The sequence below is a fragment of the Emydura macquarii genome, unplaced genomic scaffold (assembly GCF_026122565.2).
Source record: "Emydura macquarii macquarii isolate MOO-44397 ecotype Brisbane River unplaced genomic scaffold, CSIRO-AGI_Emac_v2 contig_1676, whole genome shotgun sequence".
NCBI classification, from domain to species: domain Eukaryota; kingdom Metazoa; phylum Chordata; order Testudines; family Chelidae; genus Emydura; species Emydura macquarii.
In genome coordinates, this window is record NW_027131813.1 from 615,532 (window position 1) to 633,856 (window position 18,325).

Genomic DNA, 18,325 nt, shown 5'->3' on the forward strand with positions numbered 1-18,325 from the left:
TTTTTGGGGGGAGGATATGGGTTGGTTTTGCTTTGAGCAGAGGGTTGGACTGGATGACCTCCTGAGGTCCCTTCCAACCCTAATCTTCTATGATTCCATGGTCAGCATTGTGGCTGCAGAGGTTTGCAGAAGGTGGGTAACTGGGAAGTGACCGGAGGAGAAAATTGCACTCACTCACTCTAGCCTCCCTCTGGTCACAGACTGTTCAACTTTCTTGTTTATGGTAAATGTTGATTTTTAAAAGATGATTAATATGTCTCCAGCCCCAGGTGCTACTTTATGAAGCACCTGCATATTGATACTCATACAAAACTCATCACTGTATAGCAACGTCCCCATTCCATCTAAAACTCTCCCCCTCTCAGCACATCTCTGCAGGGGAAGTCTGAGCAAACGGACAGGTCTTGCAGAATGGGCTGGCAAACTCAGGACCTACCAGACCCAGTGGTTGGTGAAGTGAATTCCTGAGCTGAGGGCATGGCCATCAGCCTCTAGATGAACAAATCTATGAAATCATAGAAGATTAGGGTTGGAAGGGACCTCAGGAGGTCATTTAGTCCAACCCCCTGATCAAAGCAGGACCAACCCTGACTAAATCATCCCAGCCAGGGCTTTGTCAAGCCGTACCTTAAAAGCCTCTAAGGATGGAGATTCCACCACCTCCCTAGGTAACCCATTCCAGTGCTTCACCACCCTCCTAGTGAAAAAGTTTTTCCTAATATCCAACCTAGACCTCCCCCACTGCAACTTGAGACCATTGCTCCTAGTTCTGTCATCTGCCACCACTGAGAACAGCCTAGCCCCATCCTCCCTGGAACCCCCTTTCAGGTAGTTAAAGGCTGCTATCAAATCCCCCCTCATTCTTCTCTTCTGCAGACTAAACAAGCCCAGTTCCCTCAGCTACTCCTCGTAAGTTATGTGCTCCAGCCCTCTCTCCAATTTGTCCACATCCTTTCTGTAGTGGGGGGCCCAAATCCAGGACTTGTCAGCACCATCTTGACTGTCACATGCTGGTGAGCAAGGTGCAGAGAAAGACAGCTCTAAGATACGCCGGCCCCAAGCCATAAACCCATTTATAGATCAGAGCAAAACACCTTGACTTGCACCAGCAAACTGGAAGCCAATGCCATCTTTGGAGCACAGATGTTATAGATGTTCCCTGCCAGAAACAGCGCTAAAGGAATGGGTATTTTCCACTTGGTTTTCAAGGGTAGCCTCAGCAAAGCACTCTGCAGTTATCCAACGCGGAGGCACCAAAGGCATGGATGAGCGCATCTGGATCTGATGGAAAAGGCTGCAGACTCCTAGCCAGCCAAAGATGGAAAGTTGTGTTCTCAGGATTCAGAAGCTGCCGGGACTCCAGATTGTGAAGAGAGGTAACAAGAGGCAAGCATAACCATTCACTTGAAGGGGCAGGGATCTTCTTCACTATTTTCCCTTAGTTGTAACCCCCACATCCCATGCACTATCACTTCAGCCTCCTGGAGACAGAGCCTCCGCTAGATTTCTCTTATCTGAGCCTAGTCCCTCTGCCGTTTTCAAGTGATCACACAGCAAGTCCACAGCAAGACTTTGGAATAAGGGGGACTGTTTTTACAGCACTATACCACGGCACCTCCCCACTGTGAAAGGGTGCGGGTACTATACATTTTCCTATGAAAGCAATTGCTGTAGTTGTTGCAAGGACGTTTTGGGGTTGCAAGTGGCAGATGCTGTCATCCATACAATTTTGAACAGAGGTGATGGGTGGGATTTTCAAAAGCACTCAGCACTGGCCTGACCCCGCTCCCAGTGAAGCAATGAGAGTTTTACCACCAACTTCAATGGAAGCATTTAGGCCAATGCGAAACACTTCTGAAAATTTTACCCAATGTCACGATTAAGACGTGGGCCCAGGCTATGAAGAAGTTTGAGAACACCTGGCTTAACAAGAGATGGATTGATGTTTTCCACTGGAAAACAATACACTCACACAGATCTCAGTAGCAAAATGTAAAAGAAAGGTAGCATGTTGGCAGTCACAGCTTCAGATTTGGCTTCAGAGTTAAAAATAGCTATGCTTGCAGTGGTGTAATGCACTGCACTTTGAAATAATTGAAGGCACTTTCTCTCCCTGCCCCCTTTGCACTGTGGAATCGATACAGAACTGGCTTTAACAAAGAACACAGTGAAAAATGACATATCCTGTAAGGAAAGTGATTCTTAAATCAAAGAGCTGCCTTGGATGAAAGTTCTAAGAGTGACTCTTCTGTCACCGAAGCACTCTGCTATTCCTATCTATTTGGGTATTAATGGCGTGGACAGTAAATTGCAACACTTTAGCCATTAACAGTCAACAACTGGCTGTAGCAGGCATTCATGTTTACTTTCTCTAAGATAAGAGCTCCCATTTATCCAAGGCTTAATTTGCAATTAAAAAGGCGCTGGGGCTCAAGCAATTTTTTACATTCATAACTGATGCTGCACGCCCAGAGGCTGAGCCCCGGCAAAAATTAAGCATTACATTTATCTAGAGTTGGCCAATTCTTAGCAGTGAAGTTCAGTGATCCAAACAGAAGGTCATTACATCACATCCAGAGACGCAACAAGCAGGAAAGTTCTACCTCCCAGTCATTACTCCAACCCTAGTGTCATGAGCTAGCATTGTGGAAGCCATGAAAACAGACACACAACACCAAGCACAAGCATTACATCAATCAGTCCCCTACACACAGATGAGCACTTGAGTGGTGGTACTAACATTAAAACACTGGTGGTGTTCTGATTTCCTTCCATTTTCACCCTGCTGGAGGTTCAGGAAGACTAAATGCTATTGTAGCACTGGGGATTGTCATCAACATTTTAGCTCAAGAGGGGGCAGGTTTGATTCTGGCTTGCTGCAATTTTTAGCTGTTTTAGTTTCACACTCTTTACTTTTGTGTTTTGGTCTGTTTCAGTTTAAATTTTTACCAAAGAGGATCTACTGATAAAAGATTAAAATTGCCAGCATCACACCAGAGTGCAGCCCCACACCCTAGGAGATTGGCATGGAGATCTGTTTTTGGAAGTTTCACTACTGTGATATTTACATGTAGATGTCAATGCAACTTCTTGTAGGGTAAATAAGTTTCTTAGTGCACCCTGCTGCTAAAACTCTCACTTTGGATTGTATTTTCCACCAATGAACAGGATCTGGCATACCAAACATTGCTGATGGCCAAACCACAGCTGTTGGCATGGAAGATAAGAGCATGTGGGCTTACGGCCAAATCCTAAATTGTTTACTAAGTCCTTCCTCAGGTGAAGCGATCACTGGACTTCAGTTCAGGCCATGCACTACCTTCAGTTCACAGACAGAATCCCACCGAAGGCAATGAGGGGCTGCACAATGATTGAGGATAAATTTTTGTAGTCAATTTTTGGCTAGTTATTGGCCAATCACTTCTACTCCCCCACCCACCCACCCACCGAGTAAAGTGCCAGAAGAATAGCTCCTCAGCTCAGATAAGCACAGGGCCAAGATACTCCTCAGGGCCATTCCAGGCACAAGACACACTTCAAACATTTTAACCTAGAAGTTGCATCAATATAAAGTTAGCATCCTCCCTAATTGTTTATTATTTAGGCCTGACAGAAGACTGCTGTGATTTAATAGTTTTACAGTTCAGCATAAGTAGTGCTGAACATCTGCAAGACCTTGCAGAGTAATTACGTTTGAGGGGAAGACAAAAATTAAAGTAAGCACAAAGCTAGAGGAAACTGGTTTGAACGAGCAGAAAACTCTCCTCCCCTGTCAGTACGAGTTAAGAGAAATGAAAGACTAATGCATATGTATAAAGAGAGATAATGAAAAGTTTATTTTTTTACACACGCACACGTCCAGTGCTGGAGGAGACTGCAGTCAGAGCATCCTGATGTGCCTCCCACTTGTAACTGATCATTGCTTGCTAGCGTTTTGCCTTAATAGAGATTTGTTAGACTCAGCTGCTGAGTGGTGAATTTCAAGCCAATACCTTCCCCTTTTATCCCAGATTCTGCAAGTGGAACAATTCTTGGTCTAAACAACAGAGCACACAGGAAGGTTTACCCAGAAGGGATAAGATTCAGTGGAACAAAGTCTGAGACTCACCGCACCTTACTGATCTCACTCTGTCACTTGGCCTGAGCCACCCAAACAAAGGGACACTTAAGAGCAAATGGGTCATGTGGTGAGTGGGGCGGCACAGCAGCCTGGCGAGTGTCCAGGAAGGGGAAGTCAGCTAAGGCTGTGGCACGACTAGAGACCCCAACAAAAGTCAGGACCCCATTGTGCTAGATGGTGCACACTCATATCCAGGTAGCTCTGGTCCTTACCCTAAAGAGCTTTACAATAGAAGAGTATTTTAAAAACAAACAGCCCTCCTTCAATTAGACAGCCTGCTGAAGTCATGTGATACACGCCATTGTCCAAACTGTAATTACACTAGAATCACACTGTTTGCTCAGAGGCTTCTGTTCCAATTTATCTGTTTGCTCCAGAAGAGGTTTTCCACTTTCCCGCTCATTCTGCTGCGAACAGACAATGCCTAACCAATTTCCAGTAAGCTGCCCTTTTCAAGTGACATGCAGGTGCTCAAAGGAACAGATGAGTTAAACAAAGTGAAAATGCTTCCATAATACTCTGGAGAGACAGGCCTAGCCTGGTGCCTCTGGAGAGTTAAACTTTTTGAACAAAGGCTGTACTGAGTGTAAATCTCATTAATATCTAAAAGTCTTACTGGGCCAGATTTTCCTCTCTGTTAAAGTGATCTCAATATACAGTAACTCCACTGACTGCACATCTATGTAACAGAGCAGAATCCGACCCTATGAAGGTTAGCTAGGGTTTTTTTGGGTGGGGATGCGGAGGAAAGCGGTTTTAACAGAAAGCCCACTTTCATCACACACATCACTAAAGCCATTCTATTGTTACCGGGACCATAATGAGTCAGTTTTTTTTTAGTTTTAAAAAGAGCTAAGGCACCAGAAGACAAATTTGGATACACCTTTTGTGCAGTTTGAAAGTCTATGGAAGTTAATGTACTAGAGGGAAAAGGCTGACAGACATTTACACACTGGTGTTTTGTGGAGCAGGCTTCATTGTTTGTTCTTTGGTTTAAGTTGTGTTTTGAAAGATAAACAGGCTGGGTTCACAATTTTGATTCAGGGAACTGTAAAATACCCCTTCTTGGGCAGTCCAGCCCCCTGCAGCCCAGGGGTGTTGGTATTCACCACAAGACAAGGAGATGGTGTTGCCACTTACATCCTCGCTTGAGATTTTCCACCATACAGGGACCACTATTTGTGTGGTGTTGACCCTGCACGGCTCTCCCAGCAGATGGGGAAGTTGCAGCCACCTTCTGACACTGTGATCTTCCACATGGCTAGGAAGATAGTACCCATAAATCCTGGTTGAAATACATTTTTCCCTGTGCACAGATGAACTCTTTTCCACACCAGCTCACTAATACTCCTTTGCACAATAACGGGGCAACACACTGGTTTTTTTCTCCAGGATCATAAAGGCAGGGGGCTATGACAAAACCTGAAAGGTGGAGTGGGGCAGTTCTCGGAGATATTAAGTCAAGGTGGGGGAAGGGTGGTGGAGAAACAAATACATGCCACAGCAGGCAATTTCCCTCCTTCCAGGTATTTGAAGACTACAGTGATCCTTGGAGGTCAGTAGCACTAGAAGGTACGGCTGTTAACACAAAGAAGGAGAGATTACACTCTTACAGATGTCAGGGTTTTGATAGCCTGACTGAGCTGGGGTTAGTGGCAACTGGCACCCTTATTGCAAAACTCACAGGCCAAAGACTGAATGGACCAAGGAGACAGAATTCTGTTTCCATGCCACCATATGGTTGTGCTAGGTCCGGGTGGAAGAACATTGGCAATGCAGCGGGAGAATGTCAACCCCTACAGCAGAAGCACTTGTGTGGCTAGCCAAATGATTCAGTCTTTAGTACGGTCAAGTCAGCACCTTTCAGCAGCATTACGTTCGTTCCGAGAATGAACAAAATCTTTTCTATGATATTTGATCTCAATATTTCAGTGCTGGGGAAGGATGCCCTATTGACACCCTTTATTAATCGGGTTTTCTATTAATTTTCAGAATGTTATCCAGGGGTGAGATTTTATACCAATATAGTTAAATCTCTCTTTCACAACCCCTCCCCCTCGCCCCCATGTGGGCAAAGCTATACCAATAAAAGCACTTTTACAGTGGTACTACTGACACCCACGCTAGGACTTGTGCCTCAAAACTATACTAGTTTCTAAACAGATACAGTTAAAACAGTACAAAACTGCGCAGACAAGCCCCAAGCTGTGGCAGAGCTAGGTAAAGAAGCCAGATCTCCCCCACCCCTACCAAGTAGCTTAGCCATAAGGCTATCCTTCCTCTGGGGATTGAAGCCCTCTACCCGCTGGTCGACTGTCAACAGAGCAAGCTTCCTCACATCCCATCCCCTTTCAGTGTACTTCAAACCTGACCTCCAGGGACCAGCTCTAGGCACAAGTTGGGAATTGAGTCTCCATGCTCCATTCAGTTTCTTGGTCTCTGCTGAGGGTGCCAAAAAGGGGATGAGTTGTGCTGGTACTTTGCATGAGACTTGATCAATAATTTCAACTCCCCTTCTTCCTCCCCATGGCTAGTTGGAGAGTCTCACTGAAGAGGCTGGATCCTTCTCAGGAAGGTCAACCGCACAGTTTGAGAAATATTGCACAGGCTGTACCCCCACGCAAGTGCCAGGCAACAGACTAGACATGCCAAAAGGTCCTTTCCAGAACCATCGCCTGGGTTCCTATTTGGTCCCCAAACTGGGTGAACTATTCATAAAGACCAATTTATCCATCTCATAGAATCCTAGAAGATTAGGGTTGGAAGGGACCACAGGCGGTCATCTAGTCCCATCCCCTGCTCAAAGCAGGACCAAGCTCAACTAAACCATCCCAGCCAGGGCTTTGTCAAGCCACATCTTAAAAACCTATAAGGATGGAGATTCCACCACCTCCCTAGGTAACCCATTCCAGTGCTTCACCACCCCCCTAGTGAGAAAGTTTTTCCTAATATCCAACCTAGACCTCCCCCACTGCAACTTGAGACCATTGCTCCTTCTTCTGTCATCTGCCACCACTGAGAAAAGCCTAGCTCCAACATCCCTGGAACCTCCTCTCAGGCAGTTAAAGGCTGCTATCAAATACCCCTTCATTCTTCTCTTCTGCAGACTAAATAAGCCCAGTTCCCTCGGCCTCTCCTCATAAGTCATGTGCTCAAGCCTCCTAATCATTTTCATTGCCTTCCGCTGCACTCTCTCCAATTTGTCCACATCATTCCTGTAGTGGGGCCCCAAAACTGGACACAATACTCCAAATGAGGTCTCACCAGTGCCAAATAGAGGGGAATAATCACTTCCCTCGATCTGCTGGCAATGCTCCTACTAATACAGCCCAATATGCCATTAGTATTCTTGGCAACCAGGGCACACTGTTGACTCATACCCAGCTTTCTGTCCACTGTAACCCCCAGATCCTTTTTTGCAGAACTGCTGCTTAGCCCATCGGTCCCCAGTCTGTAGCTGTGCATGGGATTCTTCCATTCTAAGTGCAGGACTCTGCACTTGTCCTTGTTGAACCTCATCAGATTTCTTTTGGCCCAATCCTCCAATTTGTCTAGGTCACTCTGTATCCTATCCCTACCTTCCAGGGTATCTACCCTCCGCCAGCTTAGTGTCACCTGCAAACTTGCCGAGGGTTCAATCCTCTCCATCCTCCAGATCATTAATGAAGATATTGAACAAGAATGGCCCCAGCACCGACCCTTGGGGCAGTCCGCTTGTTATTGGCTGCCAACTAGACATTGAGCCGTTGATCACTACCCATTGAGCCTGATGATCTATCCAGCTTATAGGCCATTCATCCAACCCATTATTCTTATCAGCAGATTAAAGAAGTATGTGGGAGATCATATCAAAATCTTTGCTAAAGTTAAGGTATATCACGTCCACTGCTTTCCCCACAGCCACAGAGTCAGTCATCTCATCATAGAAGGCATTCAGATTGGTCAGACCATGACTTGCCCTTGGTGAATCCATGCTGACTGTTTCTGATCACCTTCCTCTTTTCCAAGTGCCTCAAAATGGATTCCTTAAAGATTTGCTCCATGATTTTTCCGGGGACTGAGGGGAGGCTGACCGGTCTGTAGTTTCGTGGATCCCCCTCCTTCCCTTTTTTGAAGATGGGCACTATATATGTCTTTTTCCAATCATCTGGGACCTCCCACAATCACCACGAGTTTTCAAAGGTAATGGCCAATTGGTCTGCAATCACATCAGCCAACTCCCTCAGCACCCTCAGATGCACTGCATCCAGACCCATGGACCTGTGCATGTCCAGCCTTTCTAAATAGTCCTGAACCTGTTCTGTCAGTACTGAGGGCTGCACACCACCTCCCCATTGTATGCTGCCCAGTGCAGTAATCTGAGAACTGACCTTGCAAACGAAGCATTGAATACTTTAGATTTTTCCACGTAATCTGTGACTAGGTTGCCTCTCCCATTCTGTAAGGGGCCCACACCTTCTTGTTACTAACATACCTGTAGAAACCCTTCATGTCCCTTGCTATCTGCAAGTCCAATTGCACTTTGGTCTTCCTGATTTCATTCCTGCATGTTCGAGCAGTATTTTAATACTCCTCCCTAGTCATCTGACCAAACTTCCACTTCTTGTGAGCTTCTTTTTTGTGTTTAAGCTCACTGAAGACTTCTATGTTAAGCCAAGCTGGTCGCCTGCCATATATGCTATTCTTTCTGCACATCGGGATGGTCTATTCCTGCGCCCTCAATAAGGTTTCTTTAAAATACAGCCAGCTTTCCTGGACTCCTTTCTCCCTCATATTAGCCTCCCAGGGGATCCTGCCCATTAGCTCTCTGATGGGCCTCTTTTCTCCCCATTGATCTCTTTTCTGTTTACAAATATTCTGCAAAGATTCAGGATTCCCTGAAGCCAGGTGTGTTTCAAAACTAGGACAGATGTTTCACATGAACCTATTTCAGCCTGAGCACTGCTCACGAGTAGTTGGCTGCAAGCATTTGGTAGCCATGCCTTAAAACTCAGCGTGTTCTGATTGGTCACACAGGACGTTTCCTTTCCCTGAGTCGAGTAATAACTTTGAATCAGGTTTCTGGTGCGAATAGAAATTTTATATTTAGTGATATTTGCTGGAAGAGAAAAATGGCAGTTGCTGCAAACATTCTTGCCAAAAAGCCTGTTGACTAGAATATTCAAGGGAAACGAACAGAGCTAACATCTCTCTCTCTCTCAGACAGTTCTCTGTCCCTATCAACATCGTATCTGAGAGCCTTACAATCTTTAGCATGTTTAACTTCCCAGCATTCCTGTGAGGGAGGGCTGTGCTATTATCCCCATTGTACAGATGGGGAACTGAGGCAGAGAGAGACCAAGTGACTTGCCCAAGTCAACCAAGGAAGTCTGTGGTAGAGCAGGGACTTGAACCTTGGTCTCAGTACCAGGCTAGTGCCCTAACCACTTGACCATCCTTCCTCTTTCTGAAATGAATTTATTTAAAATAGAGGAATGTCTGAACATTTTTTGCAGGATTCACCCTACGGTTAGCCTCACTGTTTTCAGAGAAGGGTGATCTTGCCCCCCGAGCAGAGCCAGGACAAAGAATAGGTACCACTTAAGTCCCACTTAAACCCTCAGGCTTGAAGTGAAGTCTCAGGGCTTCAAAGTAGAATTTAAATGCTGCCTAGCCTTGTCCTGGCTCTCTGTGTAAGGGATGAATTATCACCCTGGTAACACAAGATTTGTTTTGGTCACAGCCCTGAACATATGTCACATTTTACTAGCCACAGCTTTAACAGGATCCAATAAATATGCAAATGTCTCAAACAAACACACATGCCATAGTGCAGTTGCATCTGAGAGTTCATTTTTCAATTAAAAACCCATCCTCGACTCCAGGGATAATCTCAGCATGGGGATGCATACTCACAAAACTGAATTCAGGCACAAATTGGATACAGATGATGTGGTGGTGGTAGTGGCGAGCAAGGCTTATTGATGTTTGTTACTCAGGTACAGTTCCTTCCTGTAGTTCTGCATCCTCTGTTAACACTAAAAGTATTGTTTTTCCTCCAATGAAAAGGAGACCCTTTTTTTAAAGCAATTTCATTGGGGCTACATAGCCTGCTGGTAAAAAGCCTCACTTTCGAACCAAGGACACATTTGTGCTGATTAGATTGTCAAAATATTTTAACACCCTGTCTGTTAGAATACAGGTCACCTATTATTAATACATTGATTAAAAATGTTACAGCATAAGTCGTATTCATCTGGAATACCATGCGTAATTCTGGTCTCCCTTGTTTAAGAAAGATGAATCCAAACTGCAACAGTTGTAGAGAAGGCTACTAGGATGATCAGCAGAATGGAGATTCAGAGATGTAGGACTGGAAGGGACCTCGATCGGTCATCTAGTACAGTCCCCTGCACTGAGACAGGCCTAATATTATTTAGACCATCTCTGACAAGGTTTGTTTAATCTGTTCGTAAAAACCTCCAATGGCGGAGATTCCACAACCCCCTACATAATTTGTTCCAGTGTTTAATTACTCTGACAGTTAGAAGTTTTTTCCTAATGTCTAACTTAAATCTCTCTTGCTGCTATTTAAGTCCATTATTTCTTATCCTATCCTCAGAGGATATGGAGAACAATTTATTACCCTCCTCCTCTATAACCTTTTACATACTTGAACACTTATGCCCCCCTAAGTCTTCTCTACTACCAACTAAACAAGTGTAATTTTTCAATCTTTCCTCATAGGTCGTTTTCTAGACTTTTAATCATTTCTGTTGCTGTCTTCTGGATTTTCTCCGATTTGTCCACATCTTTCCGAAACATGGTGCCCAGAATGGGAAACGGTACTCCAGCGGAGGACTTATCAATGCTGAGTAGAGCAGAAGAATTACTTCTCATGTTTTGCTTACAACACTCCTGCTAACACATCACAGAATGACATTCGCTGCTTTTCCAACAGTATTGTCCTTACAAGAGAAGACTTCAATAGCTTTGGTTTTTTAGCCTAACAAAACAAATGATGAGGGGAGATATGATTTCTCTCTATAAATATATCTGAGGGATAAACACCATGGAGGGAGAGGAGTTATTTAAGTTAAGGGCCAATGTTGGCATAAGAACAAACTGGCCATCAATAAATTTAGGCTTGAAATTAGACAAAGGTTTCTAACCATCAGAAGAGTGAAGTTCTGGTCCAGGCTTCCAAGAGTAGTGGGGGGAAAAAACCTAACTTGTTTCAAAACTGAGCTTGATAAGTTTATACAGGGGATGGTATGATGAGATTGCCTCATAATGGCACGTGGCCCATCTGTGACTGCTATTAGCAAATATCTTCAACAGCCAGAGATGGGTCACTGAATGGGGAGGGCTTTACAGAAAATTATTTCCCAGGTGTCTGGCTGGTGCATCTTGCCCACATGCTCAGCGTCTGACCAATCATCGTATTTGAGTTTGGTAAGGAATTTTCACTCAGGTCAGACTGGCTGAGACTCTGGCGGAAGAGGAGAGGAAAGGTTGCCTTCATTTAAAGAGTGGGGGCACAAGTCACTTGCTGGTTTGAACTAGAGTAAATGGTGGATTCTCTGTAACTTGAATCAAGATGTGAAGACTTCAGTAACTCAGCCAGATGTTGTGGGCCTATTACAGGAGTGGGTGGGTGAGGTTCTGTGGTCTGCAATGTGCAGGAGGTCAGACTAGAGGGTCATGATGGACCCTTCTGGCCTTACATCCTATCAGCCCATGTGAGATGGTTATAAGCAACCAATTAACCTATTGAACTCTAATTGTTTACTGAATCATCATTTGTTAAAACACTAAATAAGGCAGCCATTTCCTAGAGTTCCTTAATATGGTTCACAAGAGGAGAGAGTTTTTCTAGCCAATGATGCAGGAGAGAGAAGCCAGGAGTCCTGACTTTCAATCCCCAGCTCTCTCTCTCAGACTCAGCCTGAAACCTTGGGCAAATCATTCAGATTCTCATTGCCTCAGTTTACCCAATTTAACATATTTGTTACGTGGTTTGAAGTGTGAAGTGCTTGCAAAGGATAATTAACATTTTTAGATTTCCCAGAATGGTTCCTTCAACCTTCATTGGTTCACAGTGTGAATAAATTAACACCCTCTCTGGAGTATCTCTCAGTCTAGCCTTCTGCTTAGTGGGAAGTGCTTTACGCCTTCATATGAAATATATGTCATGTGTGTAACACGTTTCTGTTTGACGAGACTACAGACGGGGGCAACAGAATAATCTGGTGGTAGACAGCAAGGTGCCAACTTGCTGTTTCCCTTTCATCACTCACTTCTGGCATGATTTCAATCTTCTCGTAGCGCCGCTTGAATGGGAGAGTCAGCACCTCTGCTCTGCGGTAGGACATTGCTGGCGGCTGGCAGTCGATCATCAGGTCTGTGCGATGGGACTGGGTGGGTGGTGGCTGGGTGTACTGCTCTGGACAAACTACATGGAGAGGCTAGAAGAGAAGAGAAGATGGTGGTGAAGATAGATGTGAACTGCCCTAGAAGGTGCGAGCACGGACACTGAAATTATAAGGCCTGTAACATTTTGTACATTAGCAATGTAACTTAGTTGTGTTCCAGTAGCATCCAGAGGCCCTTAATCAGGATTGGAGTAAGTGGTTGAGGGCAGAGACAGTTTTATGTGTTTGAACAGTGCCTAACACAATGGGCCCTGACTAGTGTCCTTAGCGAGCATCTGAATACAAAATAAATATCAATAGTTATGCCAGGTGCTGTACAAACAAAATTGAAGACCGTCCCCAAAAAGCTTCCAATCAAAATAGGGACAAAATGCCACAGGTGAGTGTAGAATACAAGGGAGTGGAGCGTGGGAAGACAAGGGTGACAGCAGGAAGAACATATGGTTGCATAAATTAGCCAAATGGACAATTTAGAGGCTTCACGGATATTTTAAGCTAGATATATTAACTAATCACTAATAGGCTGTTTACTACAAGGGTCAAGGTAGAGGCATGGATCTGATGGACAAAGACAGCATCTGTGAGAACAGCCTGGAGGAGGAGGAGGTCATTCTACACCAAAGGGCAGCATGGAAGAAGGTCCTGGTGGAAGAAGCCAACAATGGAAGCTCCACTCATTCATGGAGTGAAGGGGAAGCTCACAGTGTGACCAGATGACTGGCTAGAGTTGTTCTTTCACAGCCCATAACGCTACCGAATGTGTTGGATATGTTGAAGACGAATCCAGTAGAAGAACCCAACAATGGGAGGGGTGGGAGTAACATGATTGAAGGGATGAGCCAAGAAGAAAATTTTAGCAGCAATGTTTTGAATAGAAATGGATGAGGTGGATGCCCGGAGGCCTGGTGAGGAGACTGTGGTAGCCAAGGTGGGAGATCAGGATCTGGAGGAGAGTTCTGGCAGTCTGGCCAGAGAGAAGCAGCAGGATTTGAATAGGACCTGGATGTAAAGGCCCAGAGAGTGTAATGCCAGTATCAAAAGAGGAGGCTCGGATTACATGCCTGAGGGGCCAGGCAATGTGAAGTCAACTGAAGTTAACGAAGCTGAGGGGACTCATCACCTTGAACTTTTGGGGCATCATCATACACATCCAGGGAATATTTAAACAAGCAGGAAAGATTCAAAGGGACAAACGACTGCATTTATAAACTGCTAAGAGGTTGGATCTTGGAAATACGTGATGTTTTATGCTACATACCTATAACTACTCTGCACGGTGAGTGTTAAAATGTTTAAAAGTCCATTGCCTGCAGAGCCTGGGGGCCATTTTGTACACATTTCAGTGCAGGCTATTAGAAGAGGAGGCATACGTTGTGTGCACAAAGAGTCATTTCTTTAATATAAAGATCATCCACAGTGAAGGTATCCATTGGGTGGGTGAGTGAGTATAGGTGTATAAACATAAAGGAAAGGCAACAGAGATGTCAATACCTGGACTTCTTTGAGTAACTTGGACACCTGAATAAAATTCAGTCTCGTGTCAATGGGGCAGTAAACACATTTCATAGCCAGAGGTTGATAAGGAGCCAGTGCATCCAGATAAGAAAAGTCAGGCTCTGGGAGAGGGAAAAAAAAATGCAGAAGATATTTGATGTCTCAACAACAAAGATCACCCAATTCCTCCCCCTATTACCATGTCCTAATCTAGATGAGCTGTTTGGCAATGTTAATTCACTTATGGATTTCTCTTTTTCCCCCTAGTTATTTTCAGTTAATTTGATGAAAATTATGCCCACAATTAGTCTTCGCTCAATCAAGCAACAGAGCAGCACCATTTCATCTCAAAGCATTATTGCCTGATTTTTCTATAACTAATTTAATCAAGACAAAAAACAGCATCTCTTACTTTCAATCAGATCTTCTAACAAGAAGCATGATTTACAATTTTTCAGTATCACAAACCCACCCCAATGGCCTGGTTTCTCAGCCTGACAAAAATCCAACACAAACTTTTCGTATTTCAAAATGATTTTGCATAAGCATCACATTCAGCAAATACATTTTCACCATTTGCCTCATAATTATTCCTTTTAGGTTAGGCTGGGTGTCAGTATTAACTTCATGGAAGAATAAGAATATTCACCAAATATTCTACTATAATCCTAGTGGATCTGTAGAGAACTAGATAACTCAGTGCAGTACGCAATAGGATATTCACCTTTTTACCTCCATGCTGCCAGTATGTTTTAGCACAGATAGTAGTGACTGAAAGCTGCTATCAAGTGACTGTTCTGCAGCTTATGTGATTTTTTGCTAGTGACCTCAGACCAGTTTCTAGAGGATTTCCTCACTAACCCTAACTGGTTGGGTGTGTCTTTAAAAAGAGTGCCAGAGACTTGTAGGCATTTTGTTGCAGTATATACAAATATCTTGCTTACAAAGGGCAAGGACTGGCTGTGCTGGGCAAGAATCAAGTCCACAGAGCTAACAGGAATGAAATGCAATATAAATTATTTGTCACTGATGTCAATCCTGAGATCCTCGCCTGAACCTGATCCTCCTCCTGCAGTCAAATTGGGGAACAAGTGAGGCCCTCGGAATCTGGTCCAATAAGAATGTATGACACATTACTATTTCTGTACTGTGAACTGCCCTTCACTTACCTGTAAATATAACAGTGTTAAGGCTAGATTTTCCCCACAGCTCCATAAAATGCACCACATCCCCAAACCTGAGGGAGGGATGTCCAGTGAACACAACACATGGCTGCTTGAAGTCATTGCTGAAGTCTCCATGGATACTGGGATAGTGCTTCAGTTTGTTTGTCTGAATGAGCTGAAATAAAATAAATAGACTTTACCAACTTTTCACACATCCGTGGTTGGCTGTTATTATATAGTACAGTAGTTCTAAACCCTTCCAAACTATTGTACCCCTTTCAAGAGTTTGATTTGTCTTGTATACCCTCAAGTTTCACTTCACTTAAAAACTACTTGCTTACAAAATCAGACAAACACAAAAGTGTCACAGCACACTATTACGGAAAAATTGTTTACTTTCTCATTTTTACCGTATAATTATAAAATAAATAAATTTGAATATAAATATTGTACTTACATTGCAGTGTATAGTATATAGAACAGTTAACCAAATTTTAGTTTGTAGTGACTTCGATAGTACTTTTTATGTAGCCTGTTGTATAACCAGGCAAATATTTAGATGAGCTGATGTAACCCCTGGAAGACCTCTACATACCCCTAGGGGTACATGTACCCCTGGTTGAGAACCACTGATATAGTGTACACGCCCCACCCAATATATGGCTGGTTATTTATAATATATTACATGGCTCACTCCCGTACATTCAACAGGACTTGTGCCAATTGAGTGGGTGCTGCTGTACATGTTATGAGGGAGGTGTGGTCTAGAGAGCTGAGCACAGGAGCGGGAGCTTGGAACTTCAGTTATGCTCCTGACTTCCTGAAATACGATGCTGAAAGGTGACTCTGCAGAGGTTCCAGGTCTCGTGCTTCTCAAATGATATCCAGAGTAAAATGGGCTCAGGTTACAGGTAAAAAGCTGCTTTTTCTAGCCGCCACCTCATCAAACAGACCCTGGGAACCAAGAGTTAAAGTGGGTTCTTTGCATGTCAATTTAACGCTGAGAAATTCTGCCCTCTGCGACATCTGTGCATCTCCACTGTTACTACTGGATTACATGTAACAGATTCAAAATGCAGTAAACTCTTCTGTTGATCCACAAGAAGGAACAGACTCCAGCTTGCCCTCTTTTAGCTAGGTTAGCTCTGCCAGTCTAAAAGAAATGCAGTAAACATTACTTCTGTCCCTGAAGTCAGCCAACTCTGACTGAATATACACAGGCAGCAGGTCTCCTTTGTAAGATGGTGTAAAGTTTATGAAACCACTTTTCAGAGTAGAGCTTTGCTTTATTTCCTCTGCCTCCGTTTCCTCATCGGTAAAATGAAGTTCCAACTTGCCCATCAGAGTTTTGGGAGGAGACTTGATTTAATAACTAAATCCATCATCTGGACACAACCTGGTTAGATCTCTCAGTACTTATATGCTCCCATCACCATGGTATCTGAGCACCTTGACTTTCTGAATTGAGGAAACTACTTTCTGAATACACTGTTCCATAACGCAGTTCATGGTTTCATAAATTAAGAAAATGAAACATTTTCAATAAATCAATAAAATCTAAGAAAACTTTGGAGTGATACTTCTTTCCCTGCCAGTTAGTATATAAAAGACTTGGGACTCTTAATTTAAAAACCCCTGAGCATACAGAGCTGTCTGCTGCCAAGTGTAGCAGAGGTCCAGGCTGTAGGAATTTGCAACACGGACTCAAGCAATGTGCTTCCCAAAGCATCTGTGCTATTCTATAGAAACCCTGTAAAATCCCATTGAGTGAATGGCACTGTACACACCAACGTGCATACCATGACTTATAGCCAGAGACCTTCATTCCAGACACTGTTCTTTATTGCACTACATGCAATTTTAGAAGAGAAACCAAGAGGAAGAGTGCCTTGAAATAAGCATCTCATGGTCTCACATGGCTGTAACTCTTGCTCCGCCCCCTTTTATCTATCTATCATCTCTAGCTGTGTTATGTTTAATTCAGACTCTAAGCTTCTTGGGGCAGCTCTGATCAGGTTTTTGTACTGCTAAGCAACACGAAAGCCTATGCTGTAGAACAGCAACATTTGTTGGGTACACAATATCTGAACAAGATATAAAAAACGACCATCCATCTACAAGTGCAGGAGGCACCATATATGCAGGTTCTTAAATTCAGTAGCAACAATCACTGTTTGTGATTGGTCAGGCTAAACCACTAGACGTCTCTGTAGTCAACGAAATGCTTTGATGCTGGAGTACGCAATGCAGGAACTTGCCCTGGATTCCAGGTTATGAGAGAAGCCTGGCTACGCATTGCACAAATAAATACTTTCTCCTCTTTTCTCACTTCCTACCCTCTCCCCTTTTCAGTTTTGTCTTCGGTTTGTTTGGCCTTCGGTTTTCTTACCTGCTGCTGCACATGCAATGTAAAATTGCACTGTAGCACACGAATGGATCACAGGCAGAGTTTAACTGGCAGCACCACCTTTAAGATTTGATACACAGGATGGAAACTTCATGCAAACCCAGTCCATCAGATTTGCTACTTGAACTCTTGCAACATAGAGAGATTAACCACAACATTACAGAGGAAGGGCCTATGGCTTTCTCCATGTCTTTGCAAAATGGAAGTCTGAGGCACCCCACTTCCTAAAACTTGATGGTAATATCAAATTCCAATTCATCCTTTAAACAGGAAATTTAAATATGCATCCAGTGACTGCTGTGGCAGTTAATATGCACTCAGGCTTGCAAACACTCCTATAATTAAGGCTGGTAAAGATTTCTGATTGAAGCATCTGGAGTGCAATATTTAGAATCTAAATGTTGCCTCCAGTAATAAGAGCTGGCTGCAGAGCAGCTTAGCAGACAATAGGCAAAACAAGTTTTATCCTGTCAATTATTGGAATCTAACAGCTCCTAGAAGGGAAACAATCCCAAAAGCTAACTGCAGCACTTAGCTCAGAAAACCCATGTCAGAAACCTAAACCTGAAGTTGTAAATCTTATTTCAGTGGGGTAGGTAGGGCATTTATACTCTGAAAACCAAAGGCGATTTGTGATGTGCTACAGAGCCAGGGAAATGCTCCAGGAAAATAGCAATAATTACTGATAGTCCTAGGATTAGCATTTATACACCTCTTTCTTCAA

General features: G+C 43.7%; 1 protein-coding gene across 2 annotated transcripts in view; it reads right to left on the bottom strand.

Annotated features, from left to right (window-relative positions):
• The window catches only part of INTS9 (integrator complex subunit 9), a 71,259-nt gene that overhangs the window by 5,315 nt on the left and 47,619 nt on the right, over nucleotides 1–18,325 (bottom strand). For both annotated transcript variants that reach the window (XM_067556184.1, XM_067556183.1), the window contains 3 exons: nucleotides 15,198–15,369; nucleotides 14,026–14,150; nucleotides 12,400–12,567 (listed from right to left, as the gene is read on the bottom strand). In XM_067556184.1, the coding sequence (XP_067412285.1) occupies nucleotides 12,400–12,567; nucleotides 14,026–14,150; nucleotides 15,198–15,369 (465 nt within the window). The remainder of the gene's footprint in view (nucleotides 1–12,399; nucleotides 12,568–14,025; nucleotides 14,151–15,197; nucleotides 15,370–18,325) is intronic.